Source organism: Xiphophorus maculatus, chromosome 4, assembly GCF_002775205.1.
Source record: "Xiphophorus maculatus strain JP 163 A chromosome 4, X_maculatus-5.0-male, whole genome shotgun sequence".
In the NCBI taxonomy this organism is placed as follows: Eukaryota; Metazoa; Chordata; class Actinopteri; order Cyprinodontiformes; family Poeciliidae; genus Xiphophorus; species Xiphophorus maculatus.
Window position 1 is genome coordinate 8,778,035 of NC_036446.1, and position 19,549 is coordinate 8,797,583.

A 19,549-nucleotide genomic window follows, 5' to 3' on the forward strand; every position below is an offset into this window, starting at 1 on the left:
TTAAAGTCATTGATGGGGTCATTCCTTTCTCCTACAGTAATATTAGTCACAACAAAGTCAAATCATGAATAATTTTTAGCAATGAGAAGCTGGTAAGAATCCAGAAGAAGAATCCATCAAAACATTTCTGATAGTAACTAAATTTCAAAGCTGTGGCTTTCATTTTTAAATCTAGGACAATTTTTCCACCACTTTTTAGTACCAGCTAGATACTATATTAGAAAGTATTTAGATTGTGATATTATTCGTCGTGAGGAGCAACAACAAAACAAACGGCAGCGTCAAAAATAATCCTGACTTTGCTTGACTGAAGCAGTAATCATAAAACATGATATAACTTAGAGTTTGATGGAGTTTAACAGATTTACAGAAACAAACTTCCATGTGAAAATAACCAAGCAATGACATAATATTAAAACACAAATCTCTAACCACAGTGAGCAATCAAACACTGCCTTTTTTAATCAAAACAAATTAGTTGAGTGCAAAAGTTAACACTGGTTTTCTCCAAGTCAGACTTTGACCCCTCATCAAATTATAAGAATGACTAACAGCCACATGCTGGAATACAATAATATTTGAACTTAGGTTTAAAGTTTTCAGTCTTCTTTGAAAATAATTTTCATGTTATACTGCAGTCCTCACTTTATATATAGACACCTGCAACATAATACAAAGAAATCATTACTAAAGAATAAGTAAAAAAGAAAAAACTTCCCATATTTCACTAGGGATTCTATTTTTAAGCAGACCTATGACAACATATGATAGCACTACTTTTCACAAAATCTTAACTCTTTAAGCTTATGGTAAAAACAGCATAGTCTTGAGTTTGCCAACACTAACTAGTGTAAAGATAAATCAGAAAAAAATTCTGCTCAGTTCATCCAGAACAAAAACAGCTAAACAGGACTGCTCTGTGTAAAAGAGAAGCTGCACTTAGTATGGACCAAGAGTAAAACAGAAAGTGAGCCAGACAGCAAGCACATGCTGGGAGGAAACAGACTTGGTGAGTTTGGACACTAAGTTGCTTCTAGCATCTTTCTTGCTCTCCCTTACTTGTGTCGGCAGACACGGTTCCAGTGGGCCAAGTTTTTTCTCTGAGGCTGTCACTGAAGCAAAAGGGTACATTAAAGTGCAAGTAATAAGTACTTGTGTGTGATTGTGGGAAAGTCCCACAAGGCCTCTCAGTCTCTATGCCGTCTGCCTCCATGACCCACCACACAGTCTGACAATTTATGCGGCCGACGACAGCTCCCCCTGATCGCTCGCCAGGGCTCAGTGGAGGCAGGCCTCCGGAGCAATGGCAGCACTACTGGCACTCCATCAAAAACCCAGGAAAAATCTCATTAAGGCTGCAGCCTGGTGCCTCCTGCCCTGTACTCCACCCGGTGCAGGAATACACCTTTGGGATTCCAACGGTCAGAGCAATGGTTAAAGATGAACAGAAATTACGTCAAACAGGCCAGATATTAAACAGGGAAAATTTATTTTCAAGCTGGTTTTACATCCCATCCAGTAACATAACATTTGAAAATTTACCTAATAAACATGAAATTCAAATACATGCATTTGTGCAGCATGATACACCAGAATCATATGTCTGTGAAAGTATGTATGCCATCATCATTTAGAACCACAGAACAAGAACAGGATTTAGGAGGAACCTAAACTGAGGAAAGAAGATGCAACACAGTTTATGCTACACCTCAGATTTTGAGCATCACCAAAGCATCTGACCTCAGTTTGTTTATGAACATAAAGTTTCACTTGTTAAAAAAATGTTTTCCAGCACTTTTTAATCCGTTTTTTGTCTTCTGTCAGTACAAAACACCTGCTGATGTCCACAGATTGTGTAATCTCCAGATTACTTCTCTCTCCAAACAATAAATTTATTATTGTAATCAGTAATCTGGAGATTATTTATAGCATTAGTTGTCAGTATATTTTAAAATGTTTCTTTTTCAGTGTTGGAGCCAAAGAATCTGTGCTCTAGCTGAACTTAAAATGTTTTGGTGGTGTGACACTGTGCTTAGAATAACATAATGACATATACATTATTGCTAAGTTAAACCCTCACGAGTAAAACCAAACTGATCATGTGTGAAAAGGAAAAGTTAAAACCACCACTGCATTGCTTGCTAACATAAAATGAATTTTTATGAGGGGTTATTATGAGCAACATGCTGACGTATGACTATGCACATCAGAGGAAAACGCTGGTCAGAACTGTAGCATAACTACTGTGCCATAAATTAAGTAGAAATTACAGGTTTTGCCACATGCAGGGAATTTCAGACAGGCTGGTAACAGAATGCTTTTAAATCCCTCCATAGGGTGTTTGTTTGCTATGTCTCCAAGTTACTGCTATTTAACATTTTGATAACTTTATTTTTCTCACTAGATAAATGACCATAAAATTGTTCCTTTTATAAACACAAATTAAAGTTGGAGACTTTGAGCACTTTAGTCTTGGGTGGCCAATGTGTAATGAATTGATGCTCAAGTCTGGCATGCCAAAAATAATGTTATAACTTTTTTTTAATTTGCTGGTGCTTTTTTATGACCACTGGAAGGTACATAGTGAAAAGAAATTTTGAAAAATCATGATATATGGTCTTCCATGTAGCCTGAAGTTGTCATTGTGTTTGTTCTGAGAATAATAATCTTCTGCACCTAGCAAATATAATGACTGATTGATTTTGTTTGATTAATAGAACAAACAGCTGTATTGCATGTGGACTTTTGTATGGTTGAAGTGAACACAAATCTATAAAGCAACAAAACTTACCTCTTATTATGCTTACAGCTGTAAATTAGATTATAGGTTTGCTATATCTCACAAAACTCCTCAAGAGAGGAAGTGAGCAAACTTATTCACCAGTGGTAATTTCAAAGGAACACGACCCTTGGAATCTGGAGTGGTGCCCCTCCTGCAAAATGTGGTAAGAGTACTGATGTAGCTCAAGGAGAGAGGGAAAAAAAGCACCAAGAGTTATCATCAAGCAGCAGTTTAGACCTGGCTCCAGGCTGCTCTCCCACTTCTTTAAGCTGGAGCACTCTTCACCTTCCAGCAACATTAAACAGCCTTACTCAAAGTGCCACGTAGCAGTAAAACATGACGCCCAGAGATGGAGCCAAGATAGAAGGTGTTGACGCGAGGTGGTGAAGCAACGCACTGCCTCTGAGTGAAGCTTCAAAGGGGCTCGTTTTCACACATGAAATAAAGATCTCAGATAATCATATAGCGTAGTAAAGCTGACGCGAGACACAGTGGAACAGGAGATTGGGATGATTTTCAGACAACACCTTCACAGTGGCAGCCATGACAAGTTGATCTTTATGCATTTCTCTTCAGCAACATAATATAAATCAGGATTTTTTTCTAGCCTTATTATCATGTGATCCAGTGAGGCAAGGTATTACATTACATCTGCTCAAAATTGTACAACAAACTGGTAAAATGCACAACAGTCATATCATCTGCAGTGTGCAGGTAAAAGTTAATTTTATCTTTTCTGTTTCAAAGTTTAATTTTATGCCTTTGATAAGAAATTCAAAGCCTTTCCAGAGGTCACGTATTGTAAATGTTTTGATGCTGAGCCTTGAACATCTTTCAGTTGATCAAAACATAAGATAGATCATTTTATTGTGAAGCAACTTGCCAAAATTAGGTGATTAAATTCCCACTCAAATATCTTGTTTGCGGGCGTGCCGTGGTGGCGGAGGGGTTAGCGCGACCCACATTCAGAGGCAACATGGCCTCGACGCGGCTGTCGCGGGTTCGACTCCCGGACCCGACGACGTTTACCGCATGTCTTCCTCCCTCTCTTTCCCCCTTTCCTGTCAGCCTACTTTGAAAAAAGGGACACTAGAGCCCACAAAAAGACCCCTTGGGGGGCGATTAAAAAAACAAAAAAATCGTGCTTGCTGTTCCGTAGTAAAGTACCATAATTAAACTAAATAGAAATCAAGCACGTTATTAATAGACCTATCCAATTTCCTTCCAATAATAAGATCCAGCATTATGATTTGATGTTGCAACTTCAAAGAGGGACATTTTCCTTCCAGACTTGGTGGCCCCATGCTTGACACCCTTCAGTCACGTCACACTCGCCTCTCTTCCTGCACCCCAGGAAGGAAATTATAGCCATGGAGTTGGGATCCATCACCAGGCAGGTTGGAGTAAGCAGCTCCATGATTAAAGCGTCCATGGTCAGCAACACACAAAGCTAAAAGGGTCTGAGGAGTCCACACATGCCTGAGGCCTTATCCTGTTAAGGTCATGCTGGGATGCTCCTCACACACACATGCACACACACCCCCACACACACAAATACAGATGCATGCAATCATATTATGTTATAGAATTTATAAAGGTTAAAAAAAAGCATTTGCTCCCTCAGATTCTTTCTGTTTTAGCCTTTTTTTTTGTCACATTTACATATTTCAGATTATTAAACACATTTTAATGCCACTCTAAGATAGCCTGAGTAAACACCAGAAGAGGTTTATATTAATGATTAAAAGCTATTCAAATCAATGCTGCCCTATGTGAAAAGTAAATGTCCCTTAAGCCTAAGTATCATTCTCAGTGGCAAAGATTCCCATTGAGAATTTGAAACAACCATGGACGAGTCTTTTAAATTGGTGAGGAAGAGTTTGACTCGCTCTAATTTGAGGAATCATTTTAACTCAGCAGCTTTGGGAGGGATTTTGATGATGAACAGCCCATTTAGGGTCATGACACAGCTTCTCAATCAGACCTCTCCAAAAACCTTTTTTCCTTTCTGGAGCCATTCAGTGGTAGACATGCAGGTGTTGCATAACATCACATTCCTATCCTTTTGTTTGACTGCAAGCACGATGTTCTTTCTGTGAAATGCAAGATGTCAGATGTAACGGTGCCCACAACTTCCAAAGCCATCCACTTTTGTCTCATCAGTCCGCTGAAAATTTTCAAAAAAGTCTTGGGAATCACCAAGATATTTTTTGGTAAAAGTGAGAAAGGCTGTTGAATTCATCTTTAAAAACACCAGCAGTTTTTACTTTCAAACTCTCTGATGTGTGACATTTTCCCCTCGTCTATTTCCTATGGCTAAATCATGAACACATTTCTTTAGCTTAACTCATGAGAGTAAAACTTTGATCTTTGAAGCTACTCTGTTTAAATATGTTGGACACACTTTTATTTAACATCTTAAATCTTTTTCAGAACATTTAAATCAACATGGAAAATCTGCTATAAATGGTTTGGAATGATTTTAAAATTAATACACGGTGATATGTGCCTCACTAAAAATCTAGATGTTGATTTATTTTTAAAGAAAAAGTTAGAAATAGGTTAAACACCTGTTGGTGTCAAATAAAAAAATCTAATGAATTGTCTTTGTAAAAACATTGTTAGCAGATGTTAAACTGTCCAATCTTTTAGTATGTAGTTTAGACACTTTCCTTCTCGTACCAGTTGGGGTATTATTAGCAAAAGTCTTTTTTGCTACTGTGTTGTTCTTGTTGAAGTCATCTCTGCAATGCATCCAGTCATATTGCAGCAAGAATTAAATTAAGCTTGGGTTATTGCCATAAAAGAGACTTAGAAGGCATGAGCTGTTTCTCTCCTAATTGATTGTTTTTGTTTTGTTTTGTTTTGTTTCAAAATGAACAAGAAGCTGATACTGGATGCCTTTCTTTTGCAGAATGATTGTGCACAGTCCCTAATCATTTCTCCACGTTGAATTTACATTGCAAACACACCTGGTCACATTACCTCACCCACATCAAAGGCTGCCTCCTGAAAAGCTCCGTGGAATATTAGCAGAGATTTAAAGCACTCATCTCTCTGTTTCAGAAACATGCTGATTTGAAGTAATCTCCCTCCCTTTTTGCTTTTTTGTGTTCTATGTGTGAAGTTGGCCAACACTTTAACGACCCATTTACAAAACTTTTACACCTGCAACAAAAACGCTTTTATAGCTCTGGAAACCCCTGAGGCGCTAAGCCCTACCTGTTAGTTAATGTAATAGCCTTTATTAGCCTTTGAAAAATATGTAACGACAGCAGTTAAGATTTATTACGCATTTTATCAAAGCTCTATATCAGCAGAGAGGTGAAAAGAGAACCTTTGAGATCAAAAGTCTAAAGGCCTCTTGCCGGTGTGTGCCAACTCAACTCTTTGTTTTCCACTGTAGGTTTCTGATACATTATTGACTAACTTTGAATAAGTCTAAATAAAACATCCACTTACTTTACTTCAAATGTACAATGCGCCTGCAAGCAGGTGATTACCAGTGCAACCGTTACTCAGAAAAACACCCTCTGTTGAATGGTCCTTTAATATCATTGACAAAAATAATGCAAAACGTGTTACTAGATATACAACAACTAAATTGGATAGTTGCACAAGTCTTTTTGTCTGTACAATCGTATTAATCAGGATACATCTAGTAGCTGAATACAAATGCATTCATGCTTTATATGCCAATTAGAGATTAGCATACAAAGGATATTGTGATGACAACTACGAAAGAGCAAATGGGTTAGTAGCATCCAATACTACTAACCCAGTTATTACTTAACAACAATGAAGCATTATGGCTCTGTGTATTTACTGCATGAAACCTCATCTTATCCGCCTAAAAAGGTTCTGCTAGTATGGCAATTACAAAAGAATCATGACTCGCTGATGGAAGTAAGCTGGCTGTATAAACCATAATTTTACAGTCCAGTCCAGGTGTGTGTCACAAATCCAACATAAACAGAACAGATTTGAAGTCCAAAAGTTCAAGTTTTTGAGCGTTGACGTCATGGACTATGATTCTAAAAAACATCTGGTTGTTGTGGGTAATCAGTCAAAGATCTCCATGTTCTCTCAGTTTGTTTTGGTGGGGTCAGGCAAATGATTCAACTGGTGTAAAGGGTCAGAGGAACATAAGCAAGGAAAAGTATCTCAAGGGCATCAAGAAAGTGACTGGCACCTTCTCCCAAAACCAAATTAGATGACAGACCTCTTTGATTTGTCAGGTCATGCATCATAAGTCTTTCTAAAAGGTCTTCTGTGCATATTGTTACAATTGTTGGTTAACTAAGATTTTCCTACAATAACTTTCCATTTTAAAGGAAGACACCTGATTACAAAGTTACAGGAATTACTTTTCCACTTTTTGTGTAATGACACATTAAGCATATAGCTAAAATTGTCAAAATATAAGTTTTTAAGTCTTAGTTTATACTACTTACTACCAAGACTATAAGATCTTCAAAAAGAGAAGCAACAGAGGATCAGAAAGTCTGACTGATATAATCAGATGTTCTACAAATGCTCCAGATGATAGTTCACAGTAAAGTTTACACAAAGGCTGCAGCTAGACCCTGTCACTTGAATTAAGATTGGAGAGCTCAATGTGGTAGGTAGCAGTTATGAAATCTCTGAAGTGTTCATGCTAGCCAGATGGGACTAACCTACACACCAAGGTGGCCACATTCTTCCGTACTGCCTGTGCACACACACAGACACACCCCGTCATGCACTGACACACACCATGTTTGGAGCAGACGTCCTGCCAGCCGCAAGCCACCACCTCAAAACATCCCTCACATCTGACCTTTAAACTGTAGATTTAAAATCTATGTAATTACAGAGAGTGTTTTAAGTTAGCAAGTAAACATAGCAGCAGAAATAGACACATCAACTTCTATATACAAGTGTGTGGGTGCCAGATATGCGTTTCTATTCATAGCTGACTGGAATTAGTGGCTTGAATCAATGTTCACCATAACGAACATGGAGCATCCACAGTTGCAGACGGCAGTTTGACAATATGAAAGCTAAAACAGACTTACAGGTGCAACTCAATAAATTAAAAGATCACTGGAAAATAGTTTAAAGCTAAGTTCATATATTTTACTTACACAGAGTGAAATAATTAAAACATTTATTGCTGTTAATTCTGATGAATATGGCTTACACAAAATCCAATTTCACTAAAAATTTTAATATTACATCTAAAGACACATAAAAAAGGATTTTTAATACAGATGTGGTCATTTTACCCCTCCTAATTAGCAATTTGCAAGCTGTTTACACGTGATGCTAAATGTGTCGTTTAAAAGCCTACCTCTGGAAAGTTGAATGGAAGGAAAACTGCTACAGAAAAAAGCATAAGCAATATGGATAAACAAAACCTTGAGTAGGTTATGAGCAATGACCATTGAAAGGTTTGTGGAGACTCTCAAGATGTGACCAAAAGCTAGAGACAGTGCTTTAAAAGCCACCACACACAGACGTATCCAGGACATGGGCTACATTGTCACATTCCCTGTGTGAAGCAGAGAGGGAAGAACATTTCTGTTTTTAATTTTAGATATTTAAGAAAAGTTCCAGAAGCAAACCTGCACTCAAAATCTTCAGAAATGGCTGTGAACGTTTTTGGGGTTTCAACCATTTTTAAAAGTCCGTTAGATCCCAAAACAGTAAAAATGAAAATCTGTCTTAAGACAGTGACTAGATGAGAAGAATGAAAAACCTATAATGACATAAGCGTTCCATTGCAGTCGATATTGATAATTACTGACGAGTTTTTTGTTTTAAATATCTAAAATACTACCAAAGTGAAGGCATGACCGTTCCTTTTTTACCTACCGTTTTCATTCCACACTATTGTTTTTGTTATTTTTAAGCAGTTATGAGGCAGGTGAGGTAACACGTTGTTGCTAGGTAACCAAAGAGTGAGTGAGATAGTTGATGCCACCAACCTTGAGAGGGTTGATTGAGTGGGTAAAGCCTTTCCTCTTGTCTACATCTCCCATAATACTGTGCAGTTCTGGACTTATTGAATATTCTTTCAGATATTTTATCTATTGACATTGATCAGATGTCTGTCACAATACGCATTATTATAGATTTATTGTCCAGCCCCACTATAGACCTGGATTTGTAGTTAAGTTTAAATTTTTTGGTGAGTTTGATGGTAGGCCACAGAACCCTTTCAGGAGCAGTGGACTGATTTGCTCTACCTCATCTGGAGAGTGAGATCCTCTGGAGTGTAAATCCACCAGGGACAGACAGCTTTCCTTTCAGAAGGGCCAATCTTCTGTTTAATTTTCCTTCAGCTAAAAACATCCCGTATAAGACAATCCAGACCTCTTACAAGCTTGGCGCCACAGGAAGAGCCAAAACGGACTAGAATTTCTGTCAGGGAGAGGCACAATGCTTTCCAACATCTGTTTACCTAAATTTACTTCCTCCATTCCCTCCACCTCAGGTGGCCTCAAAGCCCCGGTCACTAAAGCATGCAAACACAAGGAGGATGAATACACCAGGGCTCATGGAAACTGTGGAGCACACATCACTGGCATTTCCCTAGATCCTGTTAGTAAAACAAACAAAAGGAGAGGATCCATGCTGGGACTCTGTTAGCAGTGATAAATGGATTCGCATATTAGGCTAAACACACGGGTAATGTGCAGATTCAGATTTGAGACTGCCTCCAGATTTCATTGTGCATGCATGCTCCTCTGCATGTGCTCAGTCTCATGAGAGCTTGATAGCAGTTTTATGCAGATGCCCATCTCGTCACATCTGAGAGACACTTTTGAGTTCTCGGTCCAATTATTCAGCACTTACCGCATGGGCCTAAGCGCGGTCCACAGGGGAGTCAGATAAACAAACAGCAGAGAATTATTCAGGATTTAAACACTTAAAAATCCACTTCAACAGAGCCATTTATGTGGTTAATTAAAATGAGCACTGAACTCCCAAAGAAAGCCCAGAACTACCATAAAGGCCCCGCTAACCTAGAGCGACTCCCAGACCCACACAAACAAAACCCTCTCCCTCCTTGTAATATGACCTAAGCTCACACTGATGCATCTGTGTGCTATTACTTGAGGAAATCTTATACATATCTGAAGGTCTGAGTACAAAGAATAGAAGACGTACCTATGCGGAGCATTTAATGCATTTACTAAAAGAAAACATATTAAAGACTGATTCTTTTCCTCCTTACACTATTTTAACAGTGTTCAAACATAAAACTTTTCAGAGTGCTAAACACATTTCTCAAGGGTAAGCAAATATTGCTTGAAAGCTGGAAGCGGATGATGGATTTTATAGATGAAATAACAGAGAGACTATGATGTTACCAACAGACTGCAAGCAGTCATTGTCCTTATTATGGAGCCTATAATATCATATCAAAAGGGAGCAAAAATCAGCATTTTTTATGTCATCATCACAACCAATGAGATCTGGAGCCAATAAATATCTCTGGCAGCTAAGAAAGCTTTTGAAACTGAAATAAAGGTTTAGGCCCCCTCCCACTGAGGAAAAGAGCCAGATGGAAATGGATGTGTTGCCTTTTTGTTCTGTGTTAAAGGCACGCTAGGTCCAAAAAGTCTTTCTGATCTGCATTGCCTTGCCTAACTGGAAAGATCCCTTGCTGCACCTTTTTGACACTTTATCATGTTACAACCACAAACTGCCATGTATTTTTACACAATGTAGTGCATAGCTCTGAATAGGAAAAAAAATCTGTAAAGTTTGGTGCGCATTTGCATTCAGTCTCTCTGAGTAATGCATTGCCGAATATCCTTTTGCTGCATTTAAAGTTGAAAGTCGTTTGATTCTACAAACTTTGAACATCAAGAGAAAAAGTAATTGCTCATTCGTCATTGCTACATAGCTAAAACTTTGTTAGTTGTGATAGAAAGAGTTTGTGATTAGCCATTTTTAAGACCTGCTCTGGATTCTAAATTGGACATAAGTCTGGCCTTTGACTGGGCCATTCTAACACATCAGTATGCTTTGATCTAAGCTCTTACCTTGTAGCTCTGGCTGTATGTTTTTGTTTGACTGTTCTACTGTAAAGTGAGTCCTAAGAAAATCATTCACACAACATGATGCTGCTACGACTGCAAAAAGGCCAGATTTTTTTAAATCCATATCTATTAGCTCTTAACACATTTGTTTGTTGACACTATTTATCTCTGCAGCTCTGCAAGTAATTGGTCCAGCTCAAATTAAAAGCTGACTTTTCAAACTTTTCAAATCTTTCTTTGAAAAACAGATATTATTTTCCTTCCAGTTCAGTTTTGCATGACTTTTTGTTGGTCAATCAAATAAAATGCCTTGGACTATGTGGTTATAATGTGGCAGAAAATAGAAAGTTTGAGGAGTATGAATTCCCTTTGGCATACTGACTGAAATAACAGCAAATCTATTGGATTAAACGTTTTACACTTTCCTTCCCTTTCTCTTCCTTTAACCCATTGTCTCCACTCAACAAAGGAATATATTATATAAAATAAAAATCCAGTCCAGCCACATAAATGAAAACATCTTCAGAATGTATCCGTTCTTTAGGGGTTTTGAAATAAACATCACCCTCAAGTGTGCAACAAAATCCTTTAGCTAGGGAGACACTTTGATCAACAGCTATCCGTTGCTCCAAACTGAGCATATATTTGGGAAAACAAAGCACAATCTCAGCTGCTAATCCCCTGAGATTCAGAGCGCATTCCCAAAGAAGCCTTTGATCTCTGGAGTGCATCCGGACAGCTGACTTCAGACATACGCACACTTGCATGCACACGCAAGGAACAAATATACACAAACACAAGCATTCGTCTCAGACTGATAATGTGCCAAATTGCACTTTTATTTGTGGTTGCTACATTCGGTGACAGCTGAAGATTTTTTTTTTTCACAAATGGAGGTACATTAAGTGACTTCTATAGCTAAGCTCAACAGATTTAGGTCTACATTTCTATAAAAGCTTGTATTTGAAATACCTTACCTCAAAAATGTCTATGACTGTAGCCTATTCTTAATGCTTGAAATGTATAATTGAAAGATGGCACTTTCTATCAACATCAAAAATATTGATATATTTTATTTTTTTATTTATACTGCTTGAGATTTTTCACACTTTGAAACCAATGTACTCAATGTATTTTATTAGAAATTTCTGTGGTGAACCAACACGAACCATCGCATATTTGTGAAGCAGATGGAAAATGATTTGAACATTTTTTACTCTTCCAAACCTTAAAATTTCGGTGTATTTGTTTTCAGCCCCCCTGAGACAGCACTTTGTAGAGGCACCTTTCACTGTAAACACAACTGGCACTCTTTTGGGACTGTGTCTCTACCAGCTTTGCATATCTAAAATCTGCTATTTTTTTCCAGTCCTCTTTGCAAAATTGCTCAACCCCGATCACCTGGGATAGACAGCATTTATGAAGAACAATTTTTAAGCTTTACCACAAATTCCCATCTGTGCAGAATCAATTTTCTATCCAAGATAGTATTTAATTTTGGTCTCATTTGACAAGAGCCCTCACATGGACTCTAATTACTAACTAGGTGAAAATAGAGTCACATGGACCCTGTTCACTAACTATTTACTAACTAGGCACAGGGTTTTATTTTGGGGTATCAAACTAAGAAGATATAAAAATAAATGTACAGCACACTTTTCAGATTCCTATTTAAAAAAAGATTTGAAAAGTACTTCCACTTCAAATTCATGCAGTACTTTGTGCTGGTCTTTCACATAAAATTCCATCCAATGCATTAATGTACTAATTTGACAGGCATAAAGACTCTAAATACATGGTTCTGAAACATCAGTGAAACATTTAGTGCAGTCTGGACAGTTTTATTTTACACAAAACTAATGTCATTATTTCATAAGATTTTTTTTCAACTGACAGTAATCCTCTTTGCTTTGTCATGAAAGAGAAACTCCTTCAGCTTTCAGTAAACTATGTGACATACAACGCCTGATGTGACATTAAAGCCACCTCAACATCCTGGGCCCTCCCAGTCCTCCAGCTAATTTGATGTCAACCCAAGACCTCAGATACATCTTCTCACGATGGGAAAAGAAAAAATCACATAGCCCCTATGGCCAGGTGTTACCCCTCCTCCCAAAGGCTGGGCTTTTCTTCTCTTTGGAGAGTGGCTCCAAACTTTTCTCCCAGCCTCTTCAAAGAGCAACAACAGGTCCTTGGCCCCTTGGGACCACAGAGGGGGTAGAGCATGGTGGGAGAGGGGTATACGTCACACAGCATGCACAGGAGGCCAGTCGGTGGGAAAAGAAATTGCAATGCACTGGGAGAGGAGAAAAAAGAGAAGAGGGAGAAGAAGAGGAGTCTGAAACTGAAAGGTGCTTTCAGCTTCTAGACAAGAGCCCCAGCTTTGTGAAAACGACCTGGAAAGGAAAAGCACAACACAAACCTGCCATGTGCTTAAAATCTTTAGGAGCATTTCCAAAAGGTCTTTCTACTTTACAAAAATTGCTTCTAAAAAAATCAAAGACAATGCAACCAACTGTGAATCAGGGAAGGTGGGAGCCAGAGCGCCGATGCTATCCGCTTTTGAATTGCATTCTGTTGTCAAATGCACCTTTTGCTCTTTGTCTGAACGGCTCACAAACTTCTGTTGGAGAGGAAAATCTAAGCTTTTGGAACTGCAAGAGCAGCAGGCTGGGAAGCCTCAGTGTGGAGGGTTCTTTTAAACTACACACAGATTGGAGCTTCACAGAGAGGAGGAGCCATCAGTGTCACTACAAACACCTCCCTGCACGGCCCACTTCAAATGCAGTCGCATGTCATCAACCGCAACCAACACAGGGCACATGAGAAACGCAACAAACAGATGGAGGATAGGAAGGCAGAGAGGGGAAGAAGGCAGAACCAAAGGGAGTGGGGAAGGGGGAGGTAGCAGAATAGTAGAGGGTGGCTTATTAAAACAGAGCTTCTCATGTGAACATCTGACGATTACTTCCAGAAGAAGCAACAAACCGAACCAGCTGAAAAGTTTTCTGAAGTGAAAATACTCAGCTATTTATCCGCCTCTAACGATACACTTCTGCAAGCTTCAAATATCAGATTTACGGCTGGGTATGGATGTGGACACCGTGCTGCACGTCACTGAGGCTCACATGACTCTGATCTTATTGAGGTTCACTATCCACCTGCTTACACCACTCACTGCCCAACAAGTCTCTATGTGGATTTTATGAATGGGAAAGTACTCACACCTCTTTAAGCTTTTTATATTTTGACTGATTGCATCTACAAACGTACAAACTTACTGGGGTTTTATTGGCATCCCAATAAATAAGCTGGATGATAATTGCAAAGTGGTTGGAACGTAATAAAAGGTTTTGAAAATGTTTTAGAGTTAAAAATGTGAAAAGTGTGGCTTACAATCTCTTACAGTAAACACTTTTTGTTGATTCTTTCTGCCAACTCCCAATTTTAAAAACCCTGTGAGAGAAAAGCATTTCCACAGCATGATGAAGCCACTACCGTGTTCCACCGTTAAGGGGGTGTAAATACTTTTGCAACAATGCCAAACTGTTGATGTGAGCCACATCTCTCAGCCTCAACATTCTTTTAAAGTCAGCATTGTTCCTTTTGGGATTATAGTGTGGCAAAGATCGGCTAAGAAGAATTTCAAGCATGGACACCCCACTGGTGACACCCGACCCACATTCTCCTGAACCCTGGTCCAACTGGGAGGGGAGCTTAAAGAACAGTGGCTATAAATAACTATCCCACCAGGTATTCCATGAAACACCGACAACTTTCAAAGCCAAGAGAAGACTTGCGTTCAATTGGAGCGAGATTTCAACTCCTGTTTCTAACAGCGCTTTTAGATTTGACTTTTACACATAAAAAGAAAATAAATCCTTCACACATTACAAAATGGAAATAAATAATATTTTTGCTAAATGTTTTCGGATTATTACATTTAATTTTAATTAAGTAATCAATAAAAGTAAGGCTGACCCTGCAAATTATACATTTCATAGTAGTGAAATGCAGGAATCAATAACCTTTTAAGACATCTGATAGGGAGAAACACAAACTATTACCTGATGTATTATAGATTTAATAACTTTTAAAAAGTATCCTAAATCTACATATTTAGTTTACATCATCTTGCGAATCGGAGAGACCCAGTAGAAAGCTAGATTGACACAAGAATTTCAGTCTGTAACAAAAGAAATTAATAAGAGGAAACTTCTATAGAAAGAGATTCCATGCCAACAAGTTTACAGTCGACGCCCCCTCCACTATTGGCCAAAAGTCTTTACACTGCGGTGCTGCTGGAAATAGAAAGCGACTGAATATGCTGAGGAACAAAGGAATGGATGTTTGTTTTTGTGCTCATTATTTATTGTATGTGCTTGGTAATACTGTGGTTTAAAATGTTCAAATTGCCTCAAGTCATTTAAATAATGTGGAATAGTAGTACTCCTGCCAACAAGCTTTTAGAAAAAAAACAAAGTTTCTTCAAAATATATCAAAAACTAAGACATAAAACTGAGGTTTGAGATTGATCTTGCTTCAATAACTAATCCCGATTAATAATGTCAACACCACCAGTAAAAAAAAAACTCCTAAAACTATCTACAATTTTACTTCATGATTAAGAACACATGTAATGCTAAAGCAGCTTCCAGCACAAAACAAATTAATGATTTTATACTAGAGATTTTTTTTTGATGTAGTGCCCAACAGAAAAATGCATAATTGTGCCAATTTATTCAAGCTGTGCTTAACTAATTCATGTATTTCTACTTTAGAACTGACTTTTGTACATAGTTACAAATTATATTTGTTGTCTAGCACATTCTCAATTTTTATGCAAACAATTGCTCACCAAAATGCCTTGCACAAGTAGCTGTTTTCACTATCTTTGTTATACTGTTGCATTTTATTGCATTAAATTACCTTAAGTTGAGAAGAGCTGCAAGCATCAGAAGGTGGGTTCGGACATAAGTGATGCAAGAGTAAAATAGGGTAAAATAAAGTGGTTTACTACATCAAGCAGTAGGTGCTGACATGTTCATGTTTACGGAATGACCCAAAAATTTAAATGATGCTATACAGCATCAAACAACAGTGTGTCGTCTATTTAGAATGCAACAGATCCGGGATTTGGCTCTACGTTTAATAAACTAGCAGATTTATGATGAAAATGTCTGCATCCTGGGTGGGCGAATTCATTTCCCATTTTTCTACTTAACAGGTCTCAATTCCTGAAACATGCATGCCTTTGAGGAAGGCATCTCTAACCAAAGAGGCTTAAAAGCTCCTCTGAAGCAATTCCAAAGGATCTCCCTACTTGACAACAGCGGCTCAGTGTTTACCACACTGCCAAAATACAAAACAAGCATGATCTCCAACATTTCTCCCCAGCCTTTACAATCCATACTTGTCACTGGACTGTCACACAGCAATGCTTTCAACTCAGCCTGGGTCTATTGTTAACTAAATTACAAGAGAGAGACTGAGAGAGAGACTCAGATCAGTTAGAGTCTGACATCATCAATGTTCCATGCACGAGTAAATGCGAGTTCAAGCAAGCAGTGTAAGCATTCACTGTTGCAGTACAAAACAACTACAGTGCTAAGCAAAAGTATTCACAGCAGCTTAAAGTTTTTCACATTTTGTCACATTACAGCCACAAACATAAAATGCATTTTGCGGGGATTTTATGTGATGGGCCAACAAAAAGTTGCACATAACTTTAAAGAGAAAAGAAACTAATGATCTCAGTTTAAATACAAATGTTCTGTTAAAAACATCAAACAGGTCACGCTTGGAAAAGCTTAAACGTCTCATAGGAAGAGTTCAGAAAAATACAAACCAATCCTCCTAAACTGACCGTTCAGAAAAGCATCAATCAGAAAAGTAGTCAAGTAGCCCACGGTAACTCTGGAGGAACTGCAGAGTTGATATGAGAATCTAAAGACAGGGAAACTATCTAGGGTAACCTAGAGGAAAACCTGTCAGAGGCTGCAAAATACCTGAGAATGCAGTCACAGTCTATCTTTCCAGCAGATCAGAAACGCTAATTATTACACTAAAATGATTTTGTTTAAATAAATTGAGAATGTGTGGCAGGACTTCAAAATTGATGTTCACTGATCTGACTGAGAATGAGGTATTTTCGAAAGAAGAATGGGCAGAAATGTCAGTCTGCCGATGTGCCCTGAGCACATAGGGGTTTCTACAAAATACCATCTCTTAGGTGGGCTTCATAAATACAAGCTGCGTTTTTTATTTTACTTTAATTTTATTTGTCTAAAGAACATGAAAACCATCCCTAGCAATTATTCTCTTCTTTGTGCTGATTTGTGTTACAAAATTCCGATAAAAGCAATAAAATAAAGTAAATTTAACGTGCAAAAATGTGGAAAACTTATCAGGGTGTGAATACTGTTGCAAGCCGGTGTATGACCGAAAACCAGCCTCGTGCTGAAACGGTGATAAACTCGATCGCAGTTTCAAAAACCGACATTAAACATTGTTTCTAAAATTTTTACTCAGACATGTTCAAGTGGGAAAAGGGAGATACAACTTATACAGAATTTTCCGAGTAAGTTGGCAGTAAATAAGTGAACGTAGGTGGTCAGGGGAACTCACCCGTGCAGTCAGTCCGCAGTTACTCTTATGGTGACAGTCCTGTTGCTCGAGGCGAGAGCTCGTGCAGTAGTATTTCTGCTTCACGAGCCAGTCGTCGACTCCCTTTTTCGCCAAACAGGCATTCACAACAAAGCTGTCGCCTGAAACACAAAAAACATATGTTAGACGCTTAAAAACAATAATTTATTAAGCAGAACTCATTCTTCCGAAAAACGGGACTCTCTTCTCTAAGAGACGAACTCTACGTGTAATGTTTCCATTTACAAACTGACTGAAAATATTAAAAGTACACTATGAAGGGGGGCAGAAATAAAGTCTGCTTACCTTCTGGACTCTCCCTCGGTTTACAAATAGTGGCTTGAAAGACAGAAAAATGGAAAACAATGAATGTGTTACTAGAAAGTATCAAAGCGCAGTTGGAACAACTACTGCTGTGTTTTTTCCTATCGGGAATAAGAAATCGTACCATGCTTCGAGTGCAGTTTACCCATTTCTATACATCGAGTTGGAGTTGAAAACCATCAGAAGAATATAATCCAATGAAATAACAACAGGCTGCGATATCCAGACAGCGGAGCGTCCGTGGAGACCGAGAGCGCACTACATGGAGTGAAGACCGTGTGACCGAGGAGCAGAGTGAGTCTTTGATCCAAAGCGTTGCCGCCAATAGACACAAGCAAGATTATAGGCTGAACAACTTCCTGTCGGCGCGTTCAAAATAAACCCAGTCACATAACCGAGCGGAAAGTTAAGATTAACCAGAATTGAATTAACAGCATTTCAATTTTTTTATTTTTGAAGGCATAAATATTAATCATAACCCCTGAAACTTTAAAATTTATTTTAAGCTAACCTACTTGACCTTAAAAAAAATGGGGCTCACGCTCAAAATCTCAAAAATTGAAGGTAACAAAGCCAAAGCATCCAGATTCCGGAACCAGTTGAGTCTCTCATTGTAACTTGATACCGCTTGTGCAGCTTCACCCCGCTTCAATCTCGTTAAAGCGCTGATGAGGTGACATCAAAACGATTACATTTTAAACTGTACGAATATAATATCAACCCCGAGTGTGAGCGAATGAGTGTAAACCCACTGATTATAGTCTTAGTTTTCTCAAAAGGAGGGTCACGTTCCAGGCAGGGGTCGCAACCCGGGGCCCCAATCGGACGTGCAGCCTGTCACGTTTTTTGTTGTCAGAGTTAATTGTAGACTAGAAACATAAGTGCACCAAAATGTACTTCTTATGTATTGACATACTATTACAAAGAGCTCTACTCAGCTCTATATAATTGCTTCAATTACATGAAAGTGAACATTTCATGAATGCTCGAAATGTTTAATTATATCTTACAGATTAAACATAGATCCATTGTGTTCACCATTTGAAAAACACAATTTAGGATCAGTCCAGCAAATAATGATAAGTGACAAAGACATGACTGATTGTTTCTATGTGTCTGCAAATGCTGTTTGTAAACACGGGGTCAGTCTAAGCTCCACCTTCCAAACTTTTATGAATCTATTTAATGTGTGATACAACAACATTTGAAAAAGGAAAAAAGTCCCTGCACAAAAATATAAAATAGGTCAGTGGCTCTTTGCAGTTTCCGGTGGGTTTGACAAGGACCCACCTTCAGTGTTGGGCCTCATAAAACCTTTAGCTGGCTCTGAGAACAAAGGAGGATAAAGTTGCATGACAATTGAATTGCATTTGAATTTATAACCCTTTTAGAATTAGATAAATCAAGTCAACAATTATGCACCCATTTGGGCCTCTTGAGGTCAGAATCAAATCAGGATTAGTGCACAGCGCTCATCACTGTTTGAGGTCTCTGACATGAGAATAAGAGTCTTATTGGACTGAGGCAGCAGATGAAAGCAAGCTAAGATGCTTTTGATGTCTTCAGATATACAGCATAAAGACAGCAGCTACTGGGCCATTTCATGCCAGGCTGCCAGTCTCTCAGTGTGACAGTAATATTGCACACAGTGGGCTTCACCCTGCCAACCATAAACATTAAGGTTCCAGATGTTCTCCCAAGAAGTCTTCTGTAAATTGTATCCGTGGAAGATCAAAAGTTATGTTAATTATGCTCAAAAGTTTTG

The 19,549-nt window shown here is 38.4% G+C and overlaps 1 protein-coding gene across 1 annotated transcript in view; it reads right to left on the reverse strand.

The window, feature by feature from the left end:
* Window positions 1-18,093, reverse strand: part of nkd1 (naked cuticle homolog 1) — a 33,565-nt gene extending 15,472 nt beyond the window's left edge. The window contains exons 1-3 of the mRNA XM_023332479.1: window positions 17,909-18,093; window positions 17,767-17,799; window positions 17,443-17,582 (exon numbers count right to left, since the gene is read on the reverse strand). Of these exons, the coding sequence (XP_023188247.1) occupies window positions 17,443-17,582; window positions 17,767-17,799; window positions 17,909-17,933 (198 nt within the window). The 5' untranslated portion in view covers window positions 17,934-18,093. The remainder of the gene's footprint in view (window positions 1-17,442; window positions 17,583-17,766; window positions 17,800-17,908) is intronic.
* Between the last annotated feature and the right edge of the window lie 1,456 nt (window positions 18,094-19,549).